We start from the raw sequence: 25351 nt of genomic DNA on the forward strand, positions 1-25351 counted from the left end.
TTAGAATTAGGTTCTCTAGCCACTTCCGTGGATAATTTGACCAAAAAAATTTCCACCCCCTTGAAGGAGGGAACCGCTACCAAGGTGGGAACCGCTACCACGATAAAAGCGCCATAGTATACAGAGTAGACTTTAAATTAGGAGATGAGTAGAGGCTACTCCCAAAATTTCATTAAAATCCATGCAGTAGGATAGAATTCGGAGGTAATATCATGTTCTTGCTCTCATTGACTGGCGTAGTGCTGGAATCGCTACCTGCATGATAATATGATGCGACCATAAGCATTATATTCTGCTTTCGGTGCCTAGCCATTCCGGATGTTGGCAATGAGCATGGTTATCCTAACTTTGCTTGGTTCTATTCGGAATAGTGTGGTTGAAGATGTATTCAACCATTTTCTTAGGTTTGAAGCTATGATATTCTTCTTCTCCCTGGTTCCCTCTTCTCATGTATTTTGCCGTGAGGAATGAGTTGTAACAAACAATATCTAAGCTTACAAATAATAAATAAATGTAATTTTTATATTCAGTATTATTTATTTGAGATGAACACGCATACCTCAAAGAGCTGAAGTAACAGGATAGTGAAGGAGGTGCCGTATTGCCGAATTGGTGACTGGATGGTAGTGAAAACATCGTCAGACATATAAAAGTTAACCGGATGAGATGGGCAGGTAATGTGGTAAGGTCAGAGGAAGACAGAGTGTTAAAGACAGTATTTTTGAGAGACCAGATGGTAGAGGATCAGTAGACCGTCCCAGAAAAAGCTGGAAGGATGATGCTGAAGCTGATTTATCCATGAATGGGGTACAACAGTGGGAAATGGAAGCGCAAGAAGTAGAAGATTGAGGGCTATAGTAAATAATATTAAGACTAACCCCAAGTTGTAGAGCCAGTCAAGAAGAAGAGTTATTTATTTGAAGCTTATGACAAATTCTTAGTAGAATCCAGCAAATAAAGCATTTTGGCTCGCAATTTTTTCGTCCAGCGTGAATTTACTTGAAATTTTTACAGAAGGTAGGGAATAGTCCAAGGATCATTTTCTATATCACGCCGCTGTACGCTAAAACCTTGGGGGTGGTTGCCACCTTATCTCGTGGGGTGGGAATTTTTTATTACATTTCAACCATGAAAAAAATGATTTGTACATTTTCTTCGTAAAACTAATATTTTTCGAGTTATCCACGCTTGAAAATAACAGTTTTTCGACGAAAAAATCGACTTTTTTAGAGGGTCTCTGAGAATACCTCGAAAAATATGCTTTTAATAAAAAAATTGTAGATATCAAAATTGTATCTTTTAGTAACAGAAACCAAATTCTTTTCCTATAATATCTTTAAGACCAATACAAACCGAGGTACGGCATGTTAAAAGTTAGTTTTTTTCGTCAAATGCATAATTTGAAATATTTAAAGCCAAATAACGGGAAAACTTTGCATTTTTCGAGGAAAACTTATATAATAATCTTTTTTCAAGTATATAATTAGGCCTATCAAAAGAAACAATAAAAAGTTTCAAGCATGACAATTGAGCGGCTTATGATAAAAAAGTCGGTACCTGCTTTTCTTTACAAAAAAAATCAGTGAAAACAACCCCCTAACTACCCTCCTGATTAAAAATTGGTCTTCACCTTCCTGTAATTCCTTTTATATTTGTATTATCAATACAACTAAGAAGTTTTACCCATTTAGAAGGCCTAATTTTAGAAAAATTAGAGTTTAGATTTTTTGCAATTTCGTATTTTTCACCTTTTACTTCAAAATATCTTCGAAAATACTGGAGATACTAAAAAAATTATAGACTACTAAATTGTAGCTTTTTTAACAACTTAAATTCCCTTGTGAATTCCTTACAGTGAATATATAGCGAGATATAGCTGTTTCAAACCTCTATTTACGAGCAAACACCCCCTTATTCGAGCTCTTTAAACCCACACCTATTAAAAAGTTAGGGAACTACGGAATTTAATTTACACAGTCTTATAGCTCTTCAAATATCCTACAAAATCATTTTTAAAAAACCTTTTTATCAGCAAAATTGAAGTATCTATGTTTATAAAACGATTTTTTTTTTCAAAAAATTCGAATAGTCCACTTATGGAGCATTTTCAAAATATGTATAATACCACAGAACCGGTTCGTATACTGGAAGATGACTGAAAAAACTATTTCTATGTGTATTTGTACGTATTTGTAAATTCGTATTTTTGTTTAAATAAATGTTTTTTGTAGTTCTTTAATTCTACTTTTTTCTGTATAGATCTAATTAATTATCTACTTATAAAAATTTTAATGTTCTTAAGGGTGGTTTTTAAGGTTTAAAATATTATGATATTATATCCTAAAGCATAAAACAATCATTATTTAACCAATCAAAATCAAATTTTACCCATATTAAAGTTTACAACGTTTTTATATAATTTTTGACAAAAAAGGGGTCGTTTACACCCCTAAAAATATTCAACGCCTTTGAGCATGATATAGAACATGAAGTAAAGGGTGAGATAATCCTAATCCCAAATTTCTATGTAAATCGATGCAAGCCGAAGTTATTATTTTAAGGAGAAGTAAATTTTTTATATATAGCTCCAACAAGGGTGGTTTTAAGGGTTGAAATATTATGATGGTATATCTTAAAACATAAAACAACCATTATGTAAATAATTAGAAGCAAATGTCAACAATATTAAAGTTTAAAATGTTCTTTTATAATTTTTTACAATTATCCGTAGTTTTCACCCTTAAAAACCAAAATCGTACAACGGCTCACTATAGAAAATAAACTAGAAGATGAAATGAGCCTAATCCCAAATTTTTGTACAAATCGATGCTGGACGAAAAATTGCGAGGTTTTGCCATTTTTTCCGTTTCATTTCCTCGTCTATAGTACTTATAGTGATGTGTGCCCATTGTCCATGCACACTATTGAAAATGTCTTAAGTTCGGTTGTTTGATTCAAAGATTGTTACATTAGTATTTTTATTTAATATTAATTTATTAACTTATCTGATATTACAACATATATTCGAACAATACAAACAAAAAATATCTAAGACGAACAAATTTTCCACACAATTTTTACAATTTTTCCAAATTTAGCCATAATCCTCCCTGAACGCCTGTGATGAAATAAGGAATAAGTTTGATTGGAGTTTGTGTTTTTTCATTTAATGTAATGCGGTAATTCTTCAGAATAGTGATTAAACCACACTTAGATTGTACTTTACCAAATCTCATACCTATAAATGGAAAATAATCAATAATTAGTATCGAAGCCACTAAAAATCTTTGTTTTTTCATTATATTTTAATCGTTTTTTCAGTACATTTTATACAGCGTGTGTCAGCCAGATGGAATAAATTCAATAGTTCAAATATTAATTGTTTTTTTGAAAAATGCTTAAGCCTGTCGACTAGTATTTAAAATGGAAAGTTTTTTCATACACTAATAATGTATACAGGGTGTCCCAATTTAGAGATATAACGTCATCGTTGATTTTCTTAAATGGCAACACTATCATTTTGATAGCTGTTTTGATAGGGTGTGTAAAGTTATACATAACTGAACAATATCAAATTTTTATTCCTTACCCTTTACAAGATAATAAAAAATAACAAAGTTATGTCTGTAATTTGGAATAAATTCAATAGTTCAAATAATAATTGTTTTTTTGAAAAATGATTAGACTTTTCGATTATAGTATTTCAAATGGAAATTTTTTTCATATAATAATCATGTATACAGGGTGTTCCAATTTAGAGAAATAACGTCATCGTAGATTTTCTTAAATGGCAACACTGTCATTTTGACAGCTATTTTGATACGGTGTGTAAAGTTATATATAACTACAAAATATTAAATTTTTATTCCTTAACATTTACAAGATAATAAAAAATCTCATTAAATCTCTAAATTGGGACACCCTGTATACATTATTTTGTATGTAAAAAATTTCGATTTGAAATACTAATCGACAGGTCTGAACATTTTTCAAAAAAAAAACAATTATTATTTGAACTATTTACAGACAGAACTTTATTTTTTATTATCTTGTAAATGTCAGAAAATAAAAATTTGATATTTTGCAGTTATGTATATAGTCCTGTCGCCAGGGGGGGTACAACGGCCTCGTTAATTCAGATGGACTTACTCAAGTTTTTTTTATGTATTTTGACCCGTAGAACACGAATTTTTTGGGTAACAGTTGATCCGGATGTCGATAAGATTGTTATAGACCAAGAACTTGAGGAATCAAATAACAGCGATTTTTGGCAAAACAAAACACTATTTTGTATTTTTTGGGCCATTTTAAGTAAAAAATATTTCTACAAGTTTTTTCGTAGGATGCACAGTTTTCGAGATAAACGCGGTTGAACTTTAAAAAAATCGAAAAATTGCAATTTTTGAACCCGAATAACTTTTGATTAAAAAATAAAATAGCAAGTCTGCTTACCGCATTTAAAAGTTTAAGTCAAATTATATCGGTTTTGATTATTTCCATTGGTAAAAATTTATTTTTTTATTGTTTAACAAAGCTATAAACACGTAGGGTTTCCCGTGCTTTTACATGTGTTTTAACGCATGTAACGTAGAAATAGTCTTGATTGCACTAGTACCTATTCTACCTACTCGTTCGATTTTAAATGAGAAATCATAGAAACATCACTCACGCACTAGTTGTTTGTAGCTTTGTTTAACAATAACACAATAAATTTTTAGCAATGCAAATAATCAAAACCGACATAATTTGACTTGAACTTTCAAAGGCGCTAAGCAGAATTGCTATTTTATTTTTTAATCAAAAGTTATTCGGGTTTAAAAATTGCAGTTTTTCGATTTTTTGAAAGTTCAACCGCGTTTATCTCGAAAACTGTGCATCCTACTAAAAAACTTGTAGAAATATTTTTTGCTTAAAATGACCCAAAAAATACAAAATATTGTTTTGTTTTGCCAAAAATCGCTGTTATTTGATTCCTCAAGTTCTTGGTCTATAACAATCTTATCGACATCCGGATCAACTGTTACCCAAAAAATTCGTGTTCTTCGGGTCAAAATACATAAAAAAAACTTGGGTAAGTCCATCTGAATTAACGAGGCCGTTGTACCCCCCCTGGCGACAGGACTAATAACTTTACACGCTCTATCTAAATAGCCATTAAAATAAAAGTGTTGCCATTTAAGAAAATTAACGATGACGTCATATCTCTAAATAGGGACACCCTGTATACATTATTATTGTATGTAAAAAATTTAGATTTGAAATACTAATCGACTGGTCTCAGAATTTTTCAAAAAAACAATTAGTATTTGAACTATTGAATTTATTTCATTTGGCTGACACACGCTGTATATCAAGTATCATTTAATATAAACAAAATCGAGAACAGAGAACATCCTGGTCCCTATTGCAGATTCCGCATAATACCTATACTAAAATCACAATCAAGATGCACTAGAAATAAACAAACCAAGACACGTTAACTGTTACAAGGAGCACTCCTGAATCATGATTTACAATGTATAAACTTTGTAAATTATCATTTGGAATTTACAATGTATGTACATTGTAAATCATGATCAGGAGTGCTTTCTAACAGTTAACATGTCTTGGTTTGTTTATTTTTAGTGCATCTTGATTGTGAATATAATATAGGGATACATTTGTATAAGAAACTACGTTGGAAAATCCACATTAAAACGAAGAGAGATGAATTTAACTTAAAATTTAGAAAGTGTGACTGGCTGCTTGGAAGAAATTCAAAACTATCCATTGATAACAAATTACTTATTTATAAGCAAATACTAAGACCATTATCGACATACGGCGCACAGCTCTGGGGATGCGCTTTATTTATTAGTAAAAACAACATTGAAGTAGGTACCTAATGCAAAAGTTTTAAAATAGGTCTTATTTGAAAGGATATTTAATTTTTCAATCATTAATATTATAAATATTAACATAGTTATATAGGTATACAGGATATCCAAAAAATTCCTTTGATTAAATTAATCGACACGAAAAGAAGAATCTATGTAATTTATTTCATTCAAAATACATTATTTTACTTCTGCCAGAGAACAGAAAAAATGTTCAATTGGCAAATAAACATTGCTTTACATGCGTATATTCTGCTTTTTGTGTCAATATATAAAAAAAATATTTTTTGGACAACCTGTATAAATAGTTATGTTAATGTTTATACTAGTGGATATAGAATTTAATAACCTTTTAAATGAGCTGGCACACGATCGCTATTCTCATTTAAAAACTCATTGATTACGTCATCACGTCCATATGGAAGACGTCACTAGTGTGATATGTATACCAAAAAATCATAATTTAAAGATAACAATTAGTGATGTAAAATTTCCGGGAAGATTCGAACGCCGGAAAGTTTCCGGAAACTTTCCGGGAATATTGGAAACTTTCGGAAACTTATGGAAATATTGCATTTTTATTAAAATTATTATAATAAATTATACAAATCAGTAACTAGCTTTACTTATTGTTGTGGTATTATGCCTACAGAAAAATCTGTTAAAAATTAAATATCCAAAGATACTATTTAACTTCATTTAAAAAAAATACTCTGAATATTTGTTATTAGTCATTATAATTAAAACTAAAAAAGTTATTTTATTTAAAAATATCCTAAAAATTGGTTAATATCTTGTCTATACACTGCATAGCTAATATATATGCTCTTCACCAGTGAGGCTTTGTCCTGTTAAAGAAGAAGCAAGTAAGATTGCAGCATAGTACACTGGCTTCACTGCCATTTTTTTTTTCTTTTTTCTAATTTAGATAAGCATTCCTGTTCCTCAGACTTACTGATTAGAAGTAATGGGATATTCTCGGTGGAAATATTTTCTGTATCCTTAAATGCCTCGACAACCTGGGATATTTTAAATATATTGCCTTCCAATAAAGTACCTAATCCATTTCACAATTGGTGTTAGCACAACTGCTACTTTTTGCAACTCTATCCAAAATATTTCATCATCTAGAATCTAGACAGTTCTGTTTAAAATTCCGTGAACATTTTAAAGTTTCTCCCTCTACGAGTCGATAAAGCAATTTTAGACGCAATAATGGTATTTATACAATTAAGGATTGAACCCCATCTAGTTTTTACAGGAAGTTTTAATGATATAACTTTATTGTAGTTTTGAATTTTTTCATTGATTCAAGATGCACTAGAAATAAACAAACCAAGACACATTGAATGTTCGAGGGTGACACCAGAATCATGATTTACAATGTAGATACATTGTAAATCCAAAATCATGATTTGCAAAGTTTATACATTGTAAATCATGATTCGGGAGTGCTTCTCGTAACAGTCAACGTGTCTTGGTTTATTGATTTCTAAAGAGTCTTTATTGTGATTTTAGTATAACTTTTGACATTTTTAGTATAAAAATAATGAAGGTAATGTTCAAAGCAATGTTCCTTTTGTACTTGGCAGTGGTATAGGTTCGTCAGCCTTGTGAATTAAATAGCGCTACTTCCATGTAAATTCAAATTACATCACTGACTGTCCAAAAGGCTCTTGGAAATATTCTAAAAAGTTCTCGGAAATATTATGGAAAGTTCTCAGAAGCATTCTTGAAAGTTCTCGGAAATATTTTTGAGAAAGTTTCCGAAAATATTCGCGGCCAGGAGAATATTTCCATTTTTTATAGGCGAATATTCTCGGAAACTTTCCAATGTTCGCGAATATTCGCTTGGAAATATTCTCGACTCACATCACTAATAGTCCAGGGTAATAAGGTTTTTTCCATGACACTCGAGCAGCCAGGGTACTGAAGCGTTTTTTCGACAGGTAATACCTATAAGAGCAAATTGTAATTATTTCCTGCGTAGGATCTGGCGGCCATTTTTATTTATAAACAATTAAGTGTCAAAAAATGGCATTTTTCCCTTTTTTTCAAATCAATGGAAAACAGTGAAACTTATGGTTTTTTTAGTACAAATATCTTTGAGATTATGCAAAAAGCTTTAAAATGACGTATTACAAAGTTTGATATACTCATTTATTGTTAATATAATTGCGAAAAAAGGTCGGAATTGCAAAAAAAAATAATTTCGCAATATCTCTTGTAAAAATTAGTGTACAGCTTTGAAATTTTTGTCATATAAGGGTTCTTTGGTGCTTAATATGTGATAAAAATTTCAAGGCGATTCATTCAATTGTTTAAATTTTATTCAAATTGTTTATCCCAGAGAGCATTTTTTTTACAATAACATAAGTCAGAAAAAAATGACGTTAGAAAAATTCCACAGATGTCAAATGAAAGATCATGAGCTATGTTTTCAACTTGGTTTAAAAAAAGCGAATAAAAAATGCATTTATTAGTAATAAATAATTATGCAAAAGTATCGTAAATCTTTTCTTATAAACTTTTTATTTTGTTATATAAGAAATTATATATATTTGTTACAATTTTTTATCAATTATGATATAAATAACATTACTTGGTAGTTGTGCACTTAAAACAGGGTAAAAAAGTTAATTTTTTTGGAAAAAGTTATTCAAAAAGTTTATAAGGAAAGATTTACGATACTTTTGCACAATTATTTATTCCTAATAAGTGCATTTTTTATTCGCTTTTTTTAAACCAATTTGAAAATATAGTTCATGCTCTTCCATTTGACACCTGTGGAATGGTTCTAACATCATTTTTTTCTGACTTATGTTGGTGCAAAAAAAATGCTCACTGAGATAAACAATTCGAATAAAATTTAAACAATTGAATGAATCGCTTTGAAATTTTTATCACATATTAAGCACCAAAGAACCCTCATTTGCCAAAAATTTCAAACCTGTACACTAATTTTTACAGCAATTATTGCGAAAATAATTTTTTTTGCAATTCCGACCTTTTCTCGCAATTATATTAACAATAAATGAGTATATCAAACTTTGTAATATGTCATTTTAAAGCTTTTTCCATAATCTCAAAGATATTTGTACTAAAAAAATCATAAGTTCCACTGTTTTCCTTTGATTTGAAAAAAAATAGGAAAAATGCCATTTTTTGACAGTTAATTGTTTATAAATAAAAATGGCCGCCAGATCCTACGCAGGAAATAGTTACAATTTGTTCCTATAGGTATTACTTGTCGAAAAAACGCTTCAGTACCCTGGCTGCTCGAGTGTCACAAACAGGGTATATTTTTGTCTTATTACCCTGGCCTATAATAACAATAGACCCATTTCGGCATTTTTCTTTAATGTCGCCGGCACACGAAATAACGAATTTATTTCTTTCATTTGCACCACACCTACTGGAATGGAATAATATGTTGGAAGGATGATAATTATTATTTTGTTATAGACATACAATAAAAATAATGAATCGATGAAAATCAATTGTCACAGTGATCGTTGCTAATAACTAATGTGCAAATGAGCAACAGCGACTTACCTATACATAATCTAGGACCTTCTCCAAATGATAGGAATGCAAAATTAGATCTACCCACTGAATTTTCTTTATTAAATCTATCTGGATCGAATTTCAGAGGATCTGGATATATTTCTGGATCGTGTTGAATGGCCTGTACTGGTATCTGTACAGCTGTACCCTTCTTAATCGTTAAATTAGAATCAACTTCATAGGTTCGTGTACAAATTCTTGGAAGTATTGGAATTGGTGGGTATTTTCTTAGGGTTTCTAAAGAAAAAATATTGAAATAGACATTAATTTAAAAAAAAATATGGAACAGTTTTCTTTTTCAATATACTTATGTGGACTTTAAATTTTGTCCGAAGTACCATGCAATATTTTAAAGTCGGTTCGCGCTATATCGAAATTTATTACCAACTTCTTTACACCTGAATTACGACGATGACTTGCTCCATTCCTACGTGTGTGGCTCCAAGTGGTCGTGGTCGCCTTATTTCCAGGTTTGGAGATGTTTATTGGCCTCCGCAGTCCCCAGATTTATTGATCTGTGATTATTTCCTATGGGGAAATCTCAAGGTTCGTGGATACAAGCACAATATTAATCAATATTGCGAACTAAATTTTTTTGAGTGAAGAGAGAAGTCAATTCGTGTGGAATTAGTCCAAATTGAGAGAACGATATTGGAAAGATCTACGCGAACTCTCAAGAACGTATCCAGCAATGCATCTCAAAAACCGTCACCACATGACTGATGTGATTTTCACAAATAACTGTCTTCTTCTTCTTCTTCTTTCTCTTCTTCTTTCTTTTATGTAGGCTTTAAAGCCTGTTTCTTCTTCAATATTAGCCTCCTAAATTTTTTAAATTATCGCACCATCTTTTTCTTGGTCTGCCAATACTTCTTCGTCCATTTGGTGACTTATCTCGTGCTATTCGTACTATCCTATTCTCTACGTAGGGGAGCCCAAGCGGGGATTTTTGCAGTTACTCGAGCGCGTCAGATTATCATAGGGGGAGAAACCTGGTACCCTGCAGATCTACCTCTACCATATATTGGCTCTTAACACAGGGGAGTTCGTTAAGGGGGGCCCGAAAAAAGAATCTATCCTTAAAAAAACTCGAAATTGTCAGATTAAGATAAGGTAAGTTAAGTGCATGCAAAAGAGTGTATATCAAAAATCTGACGATTTGAGCCGGGCGTAAGGAAATGGGTCCCAAAATTTCACAAGGAAAAAGCGAATATTTCGCGAAATGAATGACAGATCGAAAAACTAAAAAATCCGTGCTCAATATTTTTTAAAAACCTATCGAATGATACCAAACACGCCTTCCCACGGAGAGGGGTGGGGGGTAAATTTAAATATTTTAAATACGAATCCCGCGATATTTTGCGAAATGAACATCAGATCGAAAAACTGTAAAATACACTTATTCAATATTTTTGAAAAATCTATCGAATGGCACCAAACACGACCCCCACGGAGGTGGGGCGGGGGTTACTTTAAAATCTTAAATAGCAGCCCTCATTTTTTATTGCAGATTTGGATTCCTTACGTAAAAATAAGTAACTTTTATTTGAAACATTTTTTCGAATTATGAATAGATGGCGTTATAATCGGAAAAAACGATTGTTGGAAATGGAAAATTAAATTAAAAAATGTCAAACCCCCACTAAAATGGAAAACTTTACTTAACTTTTTTTGGTTTTAGGACCTACTCTTCACAACTCAATAGGTCCCCAAAGCGCTCGAGTGACTGCACATTTAGCATACTTTGCTCCCCTACCATAATGTTTTCGTCCCACTCATGTTTCCGCTTTGTCACCCATCCATTTATGTCATTTAGATTGCATGCTCTTCTTATGTTTTCGCTTCTCTCCCTATCCAACAGACTATTCCCTGATATTCCTCGAAATATTTTCATCTCTGTTGTTTTTAGTAGTCGTCTCGTTTTAGATGGATGTATGTCAATATAGGTCTAATTGCTGCTTTATAGATTCTTGCTTTTGTGTCTTGTCTTGGTTGGGTGTTTGTTCTTCCAGATTATGTCATTAATATATCCCGCCGCTTTACTTGCTTCTAAGCTTTGTTGTCGTACTTCTTCTTCAAAATTTCCATAACTATTTATATCTATTCCAAGATATCTGAACCTTGCTTGCTGGACTTCCTGCTTTATTATTTTCCCATCAATTTCGATGTTACATCGTAGCGGGTATTGAGATGTTGTGATACAATTGGTTTTTTCTGCTTATATTATCAGCAAAACACATAATAATTGTACTACATGAGAGTTCATTTCGAACCCGAATCAATCAATACATTTGTTTTTGAGTAAAAATTACCGATTTTGTGATTTTATAAAAACCGTCTTTATGACGTACCCTGTATAATATGCATCACTTAACAACTCCAACAAACATAGTTTATTACACTTACTCACCCAAAATAGTTTGTTCCAAATATTCCATCTCTTTTAGAGCTTCATACGTTAATTCACCGTCGTGTTTTTCTAAAACTTCCAAGATTTCTGCTCTAAGTCTATCTTGAATATCTTGATTTTGAGCCAATTCTACCAAGGCAAAGGTCATTGTGGTAGAGGAAGTTTCGAATCCAGCAAGGAAGAAGGCCAGGGAGTGAGCGGTTACTTCTTCAAGCGTGAGAAATGGTTTGCCATGAGTGGATTTTTTTAGTACTTCGTCATCTGTTACAGTTCCTAAAAAACAATACAATTAAGTAAGACCACTTTAAAAATGGTGATAAAATATGTTCCCTTTTAAAGTACTCCTTATGTGCCGTGCCCTCTATAGTAAAGTAAACTCATGTTACCTACCACTGAGTTGTTTAATTCTTCAAACGTTTAGTAGTAGTTCTTAGTAATAAAATAATAAATTGTTTAATATTTACCTGTATTTTTAAGTTCTATTAACATCTGCAAAAAGTCCTTTCTGTAAACACCATTCTTTTCCCTGTACTCAATTGTTCTCCTCACAAGATCTGAGAAAAATGCCTCAACATCGTCATCAGTTTGCTTATAACGAAGAAGTTTCAGCACTGTATTTGAACAGAACATTCGCATATATTGCTTATATTTCTGTCTAATTATGAAAGCTTTTTGGGATTGAATTCTGAACTCATTGTCTGGCTCGACCATGCATTTGCAGTCAATACCAAAGGCTACTGACCCAATAATGTCTGTGGTAAATCTAGCAAGTAACTCCTTGATGAAGACTGCTTCTTTCTTAGCTACTTCTTGTGCTAACAATTTTTCGAAGCCTTGTGATTGGGTGGCAAGAATGTGAAACATCATCCTCATTTTACCTAAAAATTTAAAATAATTTATTTAAATGGAACATGTGCCGAAGTGTCAAATCTTTCTTACGATTTGATATACTGGCATAATATAGTATATTAGTGCTCACTAGATATAATCACCTAAAGTATTTTGATAGATATAAGATATAAAATAAAAATGTATACCATTTTTATTCAGTTGCAATGCGAAGGCAAAACAATCTTATTTTTGACTTAGAATAGGGAGCGCCGTCCAGCACTCTAAATCGACGATTTTCGACTATTATTGGAGTCATCATCGGAGAGGCCTAGGCATGCTGCTCTCTACTCGAAGTGACCAACCATGAAAGCTTATCCCCACATTGCAACTGACGTGTATGGGTTAGGTGACTAGCGTCATCTGGCAATTGAAAGGTAAAATTTTGAATCCTAATAGCAACATTAATAATATTGAATAATATTAAAAACATTACTAAAATATTTTTAAATTAAAAACTTATTGGTCCATTTCCCTGGTGACACCTCCAAGGCTTCTAAAATTTGCAAGCCAAATGGATGCTGCAGTAAAGACAAAAGGAAGGAATTCTAAACGTTGCAATTCACAACCCCCGTCTGCAGCTTGGTAAAGTTCCAACGGAAAATAGACCTAGTTACTCTAAAGGAGTAATACTAATATAAAATAAAAATGTATACCATGTTTATTCATTTGCAATGCGACGGCAAAACAATCTTATTTTTCACTTAGAACAGGGAGCGCAGTCCAGCACTCTGAATCGAATTTTCGACTCTTATTGGAGTCATCATCGAAGGGGCCTAGGCCTGCTGCTCTCTACTCGAAGTGACCAACCATGAAAGCTTATCCCCACATTACAACTGGCGTGTATGGTTGAGGTGACTAGCGTCATCTGGCAATTTAAAGGTAAACTTTTCAATCCTAATAGCAACATAAATAATATTAAAAAATATTAAAAACATTACTAAAATATTTTTAAATTGAAAACTTATTGGTCCATGATAAGATATAATTTTGGTCTCCTAGATTCTAGAACCATGTTTAGTAAGTTGTTGGTTAATATGCTCTTTTATATATATGCTATTTCCCATTAGCGACATCGTATAAGAATTTAGTAGATCCACATTATCCAGAAAGGTACAATATAAATAGCTTAAAAGATGGGTCGATAGCATTCTTTTACAAAATGTAATTAAATGTATAAATGAGAAGGCCATAGAAGCCTTGGGAGAACAAATACTAAATTGAAGAAATACTTAAGAAAGAATGAGGGAATCAAGATATTAGAGTAAAGGTAGAAAAGAAAAAAGGCACATAACATATTATGGTTAACGACAAAACTCACGGAAGATGAAGAACGTAACAATTAGCATAGCAAGCAAAGCATAATATATATATTTTTTTGTGAATTTGATGGCATTGGCCGAGCCAATTAGCCAGACATTTTGTTATTTTAAAAACAAACAAATTTGTTTCTTCAACCAGAGGAATTTTTTATGTATTTCTAACTCTAAATACATAACAAACTAACATATTACAATTATTATCTAAATAATACACTGTTTTGGTTGTAAATATTTTTTTGTACATATTTATTTTTGTTGTATTTTTTATATCTTTAATTTGTTTTTTTATTATTTTTTTTTTATATAATATATATTATAAGCATGAAGAACAATGAAATCCCTAAGATGGGATAGAAAGGACAAAGTTCGTATCACCAATACCACTAAAAGGTTGTAAGGATTATTATCAGAACTTCTTGATTGAATATCATCCATAATTTCTTTCTATACAATGAACAGTCTTTTCTGTCAGAGATATCTTTTATAAAATAAAACTCAATAACACCAACCGAAGTAAAGAAAGGTCTAATGGCAATAAAAATGAACAATCTTTTGCACCCACAGGTCTTCCTATTGAACTTTTAAAGTATAGATCGAGCTCGCTATCTACTGTAACTACTCGATCTTGTGTTTACTGCCTTTTGAAAGTCAAAATACTGCCAACAAAAGAGAAATCAGCCTTTATCTGAAACTTCCGTAAAAACGGTGACAGAAGAAAATGCTGTAACTACTCTTATAAAGTTTTGATGGAAAAAAATGATTTTTTTTAACGTTTCGACGCGCAAGTCGTTGTCAAAATACAAAAAATATTAATCTTATTATTACAACGACACCTCGAAACGTTAATAAAATCATTTTTTTAGTAAAATTGTGGCTTATTTCCCATCAAAACTAGTTAATTGCAAAAATGCCACAAGAAAATAGCTTCGAAACAATACTCTTATAAAGGTTTAAATGCAACAAACTGTATTACTAGCCTTTACAAGATTCATCATCCAGCCTTCTGCATCCAAAGTTGAACATAGGCCTCCCCTAATTTCTTCCAGTTTTGTCATCTTGGGCTTCCTGTAACCAATTCCCAAGAATCCTTTTGACGTCGTCTTTCCATCGTATAGGTGGTCTACCTCTACTTCTTCTGTCCGCTCTATGTCTCCACACTGTCATTTTTTAGGTTTTCCTCCCGTCCTTCATTCTGGCTACATGGCCCGCCCAATTCCACTTCAGCCATGCTACTCGCTCTATGATGTCTGTGACGCCTGTCCTTCTTCTGATTTCTTCGTTTTTGACCCTGTCTCTGAGAGTCAGTCCAAGTAGTGACCGTTCCATTCTTCTTTGGGCCACTCTAAGTTTGGTTGCTGTAGCCTGGGTTAGGGATCATGTTTCGGCGCCGTAAGTCATCACTGGAAGCACACATTGGTCGAAAGTCTTCTTTTTCAAATAATTTGGCAAGTTGCTCTTACAAGATTATAAGCGAAGGAATAGAAAATCAAGATAGGGAAAAGGTAAGTCAAAGTGGATATCATGCAGGAAGGTCTTATAGTGACAACCTGTTTTGAAAAAACAACTTTTATAAAACAAGAACGGCTGGGAACTTAGTAACTCGTATGATACTGGTAGATGTAAAAAAAGCTTATGATGACATATTTTTACATGATCACAGGTCTTCCGCTTTCCTAGCATCGCCAATACTTATTTTTCTCGGGTAACAACAGCGGAAATTGATTAAACTATTATATTGAAATCAGTAACTAATCAATAAATAACTCAGGCAAATAATAAATGACACTTTAATCAGGTATAGATAACATTGTCTTTAGTTACCTATATTAAAAAATGTAAACCAATATCCTTGAATTTTATCTAACAACGAGAATACCTATAAAGTTATACAGAAATATAAAAAAAAAATAGTTTTTTTGAGTGAAGCCATTTTTTTTTGAGTGAAGATATTATGTTTTTCCACTCATATTTTATATTATTATTTAAAGAAACACGAAGAAATTTGTAGGTTTTTGAGAAATTAACTTTCAACGCCAGCTACTATATTTTTTAAAAATATTATATATTATTATATAATATATAATATTCATAAGGAGGACATAAGTTTGTTTGAAAAATGAATATGTATGTGACTTTTTATAATTTCACGCGTCAGTGCCAGTGCCTTTTACTGGCATTCACATGCCAGTAAAATAATGCTTCATATTATGAGAGACTAAAAACATTCCTTTAAAGAGAAATTCCACAAGAGCAAACTGTATGTACCAAAGGTAGAGGTAGTCGAGAACACCTGTTGAATATAAGACAGATAGTAATCGAAAAATCTAGGTAATTCAATATTCCACTGTACATAATGTGCTTTACAGATTATCATAAGGCGTTCGACAGGGTCAAGTGGAGACACTTATGGCGAATACTAAAAGAAGCAGGCGTACCACAACACCTTATTTCGCTTATAACTGAACTATTGGGTACGTTCGGACGACCACAGCGACTGGACAGCTGAGCCAGCAGTAGCTGTCAGACGTCACCGCTGGAAGCCAGCCGCTGAGAGATTTACTAAGCTTTCCCTGTCACGGCTGGATACAACCACTCAGCCGATTTCTGTTGACCGCCAGCCGCTATGGTCGTCCGAACGCACCCAATGGCTCCGTGCGTCTCCCCTCTACTTACAGTCACGTGACACGCTGTCAGATTTTGTCAGGACGTTTTAACATTGAGTCTTATGGGATTATTTTGTTAAACTTAAATATTTTATTTTGTAGTGATAATAACCGAATACAATTGTTAGAATTCATTAGATATTAATTTATACTGTAATTTATAGTGCAACAAAAATATTTTCTTTTTCGTTAATAAAGATTTATTGACATAAACTGCGATAGTGAGGTTATGTATACAAAATCAAACTGATAATCAAGATTGGAAATAGAAGAATTTATATCAGATTAAGTGCGTTTTTATTTTCTGTTTATATTAATACATTAATACATGCCGTATCACTAGCGTGATACGGCATTTTTTTTAATGTCTCGTTTAAACATACACAAAGCGTCCTGATAAAATTTCAAAAAACCGCCACCATGAGCAGGTCGGTCGATTTTGCTTTGACACTTTGTTAACGCTCAGAGCGAATACGAACACACTATACTGGATTAGTTAAAATGTTTGACACACTTTCAAACGAATTTCATCCAGAACGGGGAGTCAGACAAGGATGTAAATATCTCCAAAATTATTCAATATTTATGGGGAGCATATTATGAGAAGAGTACTGAAGGATGGGAAAGAGACATCTCAATAAGGTCATAAAATAAACCGGTGGCGCCCAAAATCCCGACAGCCAAAATCCCGACAGCCAAAATCCCGACGGCCAAAACACCGACACGTCAAAATCCCGACACACCAGAATCCCGACAATATTTATTGTTTCCTTTTCAAATGCAATACCAAATCATATTATAGAGTATTGAAATTGAAAAATGATTACTTAGTAATAAGTACGGGTACTAATTATTATGTATTTTAAAAGAAAAAATTATTTAAACACTTCATTTTATAATATAAAAGCTATACTTTACTGAAATGGAAGATTGTAAGTGACATGATAATATCTATTCTATGAAAGTAAACCTGAATTCAGGATTTATTGAACTAGGCATATTGGCAAAAAAGTAAGTTAATTCATATACCCATGTTAGAAATTTTATTTAGAAAATTAGTTTATATTAAATGGTAAATACTTTTGTTTAGTAATACAAAATAAAAACAGGTGGCCATAAACAAAAATCAAGAAATAAATGTAATTATATGTTAAAAAGAAACTTCAGTTTCTGGCTTGTTGGGATTTTGGCCTGTCGGGATTGTTGCTGTCGGGATTTTGGCTGTCGGGATTTTGGGATAGGCCCAAAATAAACAGCCTACGTTTCGCAGATGAGACAGCCTCTCTTGCAAATGGTCAACCAGAGCTAATTGATCTTATACGACTGGTTGAAAATGAAAGTCAAATATTTGTTCTGCAATTAAACATATCAAAGACAAAGATCATGATAGTGGATAGACTACATAACAATCATCCACCCATAACCACAATTGACCGGTTTGAGGTTGTGAACTCATACTTATATCTGGGATCATTAATCACAAACATAGGATCACTACAGGAAGAAATAAATCGTAGATGTGATCTAGCAAAAGTTGTCACAGCAAAAATGACCACAATATGGAAGGACTGTAAGATTTCAAGAGCCTTAAAGATGAGTTTAATCAACTGCTTAATATTCCCAATACTGACCTACGATTGTGAATCTTGGACCTTGAGTAAATCGGAAAGAAGAAATATAGAAGCCACTGAACTGTTCTGCTGAAGGCGAATGCTACGAAGGTTAATCAACTGCTTCATATTCCCAATACTGACCTACGATTGTGAATCTTGGACCTTGTGTAAATCGGAAAGAAGAAAGATAGACGCCGCTGAAATGTTCTGCTGAACACGAATGCTACCTACGAATTCCTTGGACCGACCATAGGACAAATAATTCAATTTTAAGAAAGCTAAAAGTTAGCCAACGACTCTCCAGTAAAGTCCATCTCCAAAAATTAAAATACTTTGGACATGTTATGAGAGCAAACAGAGAAACATGGACAGACGCATTATACAAGGAAAGGTGGAAAGCCGAATATCACAAGGAAGATCCCCAACAAGATGGATCGATCAAATTACAGGAATATGCAAAAAACCTATGCATTAGTTAAAAAAAAATGACTAGAGACAGAGATCTTTGGAGACGGACAATACACGACATCACGTCGACCACTAGACTCCCTCCGGGGGGTCAGGATTGAAAAGAGGGTTATAATTTCAAAGTATTATCAAGTACAATTGAGGCGTTCTTTGCAAAAACCCCATATGTCAGTTTTTTCGGAAATGGACTTGCGCCATCTATGGATTGAAGGACTAATTACCTATGTTCCTTGCGTAAGAAAATTCCACTATAACCACAGTAGCAGTGGCGGCTGGTCATAGGAGGCAAGGGAGGCTTAGCCTCCCCATAATTTTTTTACACACGCTACGCTGTTTTGTTTATTTTGCTATTTTGATTCGCTTTAGAGATATCGCAAAAAGTCATTTGAACAAGTTGTTCCAAATAATATTCTAACCCCACATACCAAATTTCAGCACAAAATTCGCACTTTTAGTTTTTTCATTATTTGTAGTCGGGATCCTAAAATCGCAGAGGAGGCTACTGGCCGGAAAATCTCACTTGCTAATGCTCCGCGTAGCCCAGCAGCGTTTAGTGCCGGCGCAAATTGATCCTAAGCAGACACAACCTGGCACCGGCGAGTTGCGTAGACCGTTCTGCGCATCCTACTATCAGTTCATGCGTTCGCAGGTCGAGCTTGGGGAAGGTTTGTCATCGACGTACAGTTTTCTTGGGCTTGGGACGGGTGACTCAGCGCCAGATGTTAGTTCTTACGTGTTTTTGTTTTGCGAGATGGAAATATCTGAAATGAATAAGCGGTGATATATTTTACACTATTTTAAATGAATAACATTTTATTGCTCTGTTGTATCAATCAGCACTACTCTACAAGTTTTCGTTTATTTGTTTTAATATGTATTTTACTATATAATATAGTAGGCGCAATAGTAGGGAATACAATATATCTGATTAAAACAGTGAATTTTTTACATGTTAAGTATTTTTAATTTCTTGTGAAGTATCTAGTTAGTGTGGCTTTCGCCAATAAATCAAAGTTATGCGTTTACAAGAGCATATTATTTGAAAAATAAGGAGTACCATAATGTGTCATAATTATAATCTCCTTTATACAGATCAAAAAATTGTTTAGTATGTATTTCTAAATCCACACAATCATTGGAAAATGATTCATGGTAAAAAATATTTATTAATGACACTGTTATCGACAAAGTCGCTCAATTTTAAACTTGTCATCATATATTTATTAGACTTTTGTTTATCGTTAAAAATTAAATGATGGTTGGGAATTGTATTTTTTGTGTGATTTAATATTTTATCAAAAACATAATCAGCAAAAATCTTATTTAAAACATGCGAACCGTTTTTGCAATCACAATCAATGCAGTGTTTAACTTATGCTTGTTATTATAAAGGTATGTAGAAATAGAATACTCAGTGTAAGATATCTTTATATGCACCCACTTATGATCAAATTCGATGTTTTCGAAAGTCATACTGCTACGACTACTAGGGACACGTAAGATATTTTTAAAACGTTACTAGTTACATGTACGGAACTACCGTTTTTTAGTTGCCTACTCAATTCAGTACAAGGATCAGATACATCAGTATTTTGTAATCAGTATTTGTACTCAGTACCACTGAGAACCGGTATCAATAGTAACCGTTACACGTTTGCACTTATTTTGCCCGTCTCTATTCGTTACGGCGACAGCCGATGGTCGGGTTAGCTTGTGTTCAATATGCGGTACGCTAGAAAAATAACTGCACATTAGGGTGGGTCGAAAAACAATAATGTTTCATTTTTTAATCGCTATACCGCGGAAAACTTGCCTTTGGGGTATATAAGTAATATGCAAAGTAAAATAAAGTTATATATTGAACCCCCAGCTAGCGCATGATACTTAAAGTTTAGTTTTTTTTTTCAGAAATCAAGACAGTTTTCAATTATTTTTACAATCTTTAGCCAATAATATTTGAACGTGCTATAGTGAAAACTGTTTAGTTATAGCTTAAAAAATAGGAAATAAATTTGAAACAGACAATATCTTTTAATTTGCGGTAGCGCAAAATACTAAAAAATTATTAAAATTCACATATTAGCACCTTAAAAGAAGGTGTGGCTAGTGTGGTCTAGTATGTTGTGTTGGGTGTAAATAGCACAATCCATTTTTTGTTCTTTTACTTTACACCCCATTTAATTGGAATAGAATTATTATAGTGTGTTTAAAGTTATAAAGGATATAAATAAAACAACTTATAATTTTGATAACATGTTTAATTGAAACAAAAAAGAAACCAAATTGTAGCCAAACAATGTCAACAAATTAAATGAAATTTCGACTTTAGGAAGAGTCTTTTACTCATTATTTCTGAGTAGGTACGTTGAAGCTGCGCTTGCTGTCAAACTTTGGCATCGAAGCTCTGGATGCTACGACAGATCTTATGAAACCATCTCGTTCCTAATCACTAGGAGGACTAGTTAATCGCAATCTTTTGAGTAAAGATGAATAGTATCTTCTAGACATAAGTTGTGCGATAAAGTCAGGCAACTGCCCTGTGGACTTATCTGTTCGAGAGCCGGGTCCATTTTCCCACTCTCGATGGTTGACTACAGCTAACAGAGTTTTGACGTAAGTCACCTTGACGTCAGTCGCCAGTGACTAACGTCATCGAGAGGATAGCCAGGTTGAAGTGGAGATGGGCAGGTCACATAGTCAGAATGACAGATGGGCGATGGACGAAGAGGTTATTGGAATGGAGGCCAAGAGAAGCGTCGGTCGACCGCCTACAAGATGGACTGACGACTTAAGAAAGGTAAATAAAAACTGGATGAGAACGGCGCAGGATAGATGGGGTTGGAAACGAGGGGAGGAGGCCTATGTTTAGCAGTGGACTTTTGAGGCTGGATGATGAACAGAGTTTTGAACTGTATGTAAGTGTGGAAACGTCTTCAGTTGAACATAAATTGTTAGTATCCTTCATTTTTAAATCATGCATGCCTGTATGGTTCAAAATAAAGTACAGCAAATACATAACAGATGGACCTGAACACGTTTTTGAGGCTATCAAATCAACCAGATTTCTACCAGAGAATTTCATTAAAGTAGTTGATCTTATAATCGAAAGAAATGCATTTTTCTCACCCAGAAAATTTGCTACTGAGGATGATAGTGGATGAAGGTAAACACATAAGAGAATTAGGATTCCGAAGAATAATCAAAGCAAGGATGTTAGCTAGAGAAACAGAAACAATTAGGGTTTTTCGACCTCCAAAAATCACCTTTCATGCGACTAACTCTACTGAATTATTTGATTGGAACACCACGGAAATTACACCACCATCACTGTTACGGAGAGTCTCTGATGATGAAGTTTGGGTTAAAGTCACTGCTGGTGAAACACCCGAGGATTGGAACTTTGGAAAATTTTAAAGGTCATAGTCAAGCCGTGGAACGCTGCGTCAAGTAAGTCACTGAAGCATCTAAAAAAGTCGTCGGTGCTAAGTAATGAGATGGTTTCATAAGATCTGCCGTAGCATCCAGAGCTTCGATGCCAAAGTTTGACAGCAAGCGCAGCTTCAACGTACCCACTTAGCAATAGTGAGTAAAAGACTCTTTCCAAAGTCAAAATTTCATTTAATTTGTTGACATTGTTTTTCTATAATTTGGTTTCTTTTTTTTTCAATTAAACATGTTATTAAAATTATAACTTGTTTTATTTATATCATTTATAACCTTAAACACACTATAATAATTATATTCCAATTAAATGGAGTGTAAAGTAAAAGAACAAAAAATGGATTGTGCTAATTACACCCAACACAACACACTAGACCACACCTTCTTTTAAGGTGCTAATATGTGAATTTTAACAATTTTTGAGTATTTTACGCTACCGCAAATTAAAAGATATTGTCTGTTTCAAATTTATTTCTTATTTTTTAAACTATTAACTAAACAGTTTTCACTATAGCACGTTCAAATATTATTGGCTAAAGATTTTAAAAATAATTGAAAAATGTCTTGATTTCTAAAAAAAACTAAATTTTTAGTGTGATGCGCTAGCTGGGGGTTCAATATATAACTTTATTTGACTTTGCATTTTACTTATATACTCCAAAGGCAAGTTTTCCGCGGTATAGCGATTAAAGAATGAAACATTATTGTTTTTCGACCCACCCTACTGCACATGTCACCCGTCCCACCGGCGCAGGTTGTGACTCGCTTATGTTCAATTTGCGCCGGCAAGGATGGTTTAAGGAGACCCGGTCTCCTTAGAGCTGCACATCGCTTAACGCACACACTGCCCGGAGATCGGGCAAGTGAGATTTTTCGGCCAGCAGCCTCCTCTGCGGATTTTAGGATCCTGACTACAAATAATGAAAAAACTAAAAGTGCGAATTTTGTGATGAAGTTTGGTATGTGGGATTAGAATAATATTAGGAACAACCTGTTTAAATAACTTTTTCCGATATCTGTAATGCAAAGCAAAATATCGGTAATTTACCGTGTTTTTGCAATCGCAGAGTAAGCCGCTTTTAGAATAAAAAAAATTCATTTGAGTATCTTAAACAATGTAAACCTCCAACCTGTATGGACTGCAAAACTTCAAATCTATATTTATTTTGATATGCATATCTACTTACAGGGATAGAATTGTTAACAAATAAACGATACAAACTTTGGTAATACACTTTTACAATTATACTAACTATTTTGAAAATGATATGATATTATGAAATAATTATGAATTATAATGATATTATAAAATGTAAATAAAAAATGGTCAAAAAAATGGGGCCTAAATTAGATTTTTTTGCGGATTTTTTTTTTGCTAGTGCAAATTTGTCTAGATAATTTACAGTTAGGTATAGCCTCCCCTATTGAAAAAATCACGAGCCGCCACTGCACAGTAGTACAAGATATAAGCGACAAAAATTTAGGCGATTCCGCATAAACCCCATATTATGTTAAGCGCAATTTCCTTCAAAACCACAGTTGTTATTGACTATTGGTGTTTTTGCGGGAAACTTTATCGCTTGGCTGTCAGTAGGTTTTTACACGTTAACGTTCCTTCAAATAGTTGTGTTGTGTGATTTTATAAATAAACACCATTTTTCGTTCATTTTTTATTTTGGGTGACTACTATAAATATCGTTTTTCCTATAAATTAATGAAAATTTCCTTCAAAAACCCCATATGTCAAATGAATAAATGTCCTTCATACAAAACCAAAGAAAAAAATAATGATATTTATATTGTAAACTGTGTGTAGTCATCAAAATAATAAATCACTAATTTGAGAATTTCTGTTAAACTTAATACGGTTCAATTAAATAACTTTTTTTTTAAATATCTTCAATGTTGTAAATAATGACAAATAGGATTTTTGCAAAGAACGCCTGAATTTTTAACTTATTTAAGAGGAAAATTCAAGAAAACTAAAAAAAGTGGTTGGGAAAGGTATAGAAAATCAATGCAATAATTACAACAAAATACAAATTCATAGTAGTAGTAATAGTCCCAAAGCAAAAGGAAATATAAAACTAGTCTAATGTCAAATTTTTTAACAAGTTTAGTGTCAAAGTCACTACCAACTAGGTACAATATTGCACGTTCTTATTAATATCTTACAGGTCAACAATTTTATCTACTTGGTATTTTAATATCTCATCCAATATTAACAAATTAAAGCTCAGACTGGATTATTATGTATTTTTCAAAAAATTATTTTGGAGTAAATATTTTCACGGCCAACCATAAAATTTTACCTAATTGTCATGCAATAATTATTGTTCGGTTCAAATTATCACGAGTAATTCACAAAATAAATCAGAATAAGTAAAAAGTGTATAAATACCTGAGGTAAAAGTAGGAGTTAACTTGGCTCTGTGATTTCTCCATCTTTCTCCTTCTAGCATAAACAAGCTTCCATTTCCAATAGGATCAACCTTTAAATTGGTGTACAACCCATGGTCAGTAAAATGTCCAAAGTCCTTTGACATTACGTTCTTTATTAATTCCAGATCAACAGGTATCCACGTAGGTTGTGTTAGCTGGTAGAGGCCTCCATATTTCAATCCTTTCTTTTTCACATCTAAGTAGAATTTCTTGTAAAAATCAAAAGTTGATATTTTACCCTTTCGTACATCTTGGAAGCTGCCCATTGGAAAGACTGGTTCTACGGTATATACCCCTCTTCTTTGCCAGTACCCGTACACCCATTTTACGTAGAGGTAAGCAACAATGGGTAGCGCAAGCAAAACGGAAACAAAATATAATAACATCATGATATGATTATTAACTACTTCCTTCCGTTAAAATAGTATAATATATATACTAAATTATACTTTTAATATCATCTTATCAAATACTTAAACAAATTTTCGAATTGTTTCGAGATAACGACAATTTAAATAAAGTATATAATGTATAATGTAAAATAATACCAATGCATGATAGGTAACATTATAATTAGTAGTACGTTCTTTAAAGGTAAAAATATTGCAAAACCTCTAAACTTTAAAGAACCGATTGAATCGACATGAAATGTGGCATACAC

General features: G+C 32.9%; 1 protein-coding gene across 1 annotated transcript; it reads right to left on the reverse strand.

Moving 5' to 3' along the window:
* Nucleotides 1-2973: 2973 nt before the first annotated feature.
* Nucleotides 2974-25117, reverse strand: LOC126889861 (probable cytochrome P450 6a13). The gene is made up of 5 exons (XM_050658545.1): nucleotides 24650-25117; nucleotides 12318-12731; nucleotides 11854-12126; nucleotides 9432-9680; nucleotides 2974-3238 (listed from the first exon to the last, which is right to left on the reverse strand). Exons 1-5 carry the CDS (start codon nucleotides 25077-25079, stop codon nucleotides 3078-3080), a joined length of 1527 nt encoding a protein of 508 aa, XP_050514502.1. The 5' UTR covers nucleotides 25080-25117; the 3' UTR covers nucleotides 2974-3077.
* Between the last annotated feature and the right edge of the window lie 234 nt (nucleotides 25118-25351).

Source organism: Diabrotica virgifera, chromosome 8 (genome assembly GCF_917563875.1).
Source record: "Diabrotica virgifera virgifera chromosome 8, PGI_DIABVI_V3a".
In the NCBI taxonomy this organism is placed as follows: Eukaryota; Metazoa; Arthropoda; class Insecta; order Coleoptera; family Chrysomelidae; genus Diabrotica; species Diabrotica virgifera.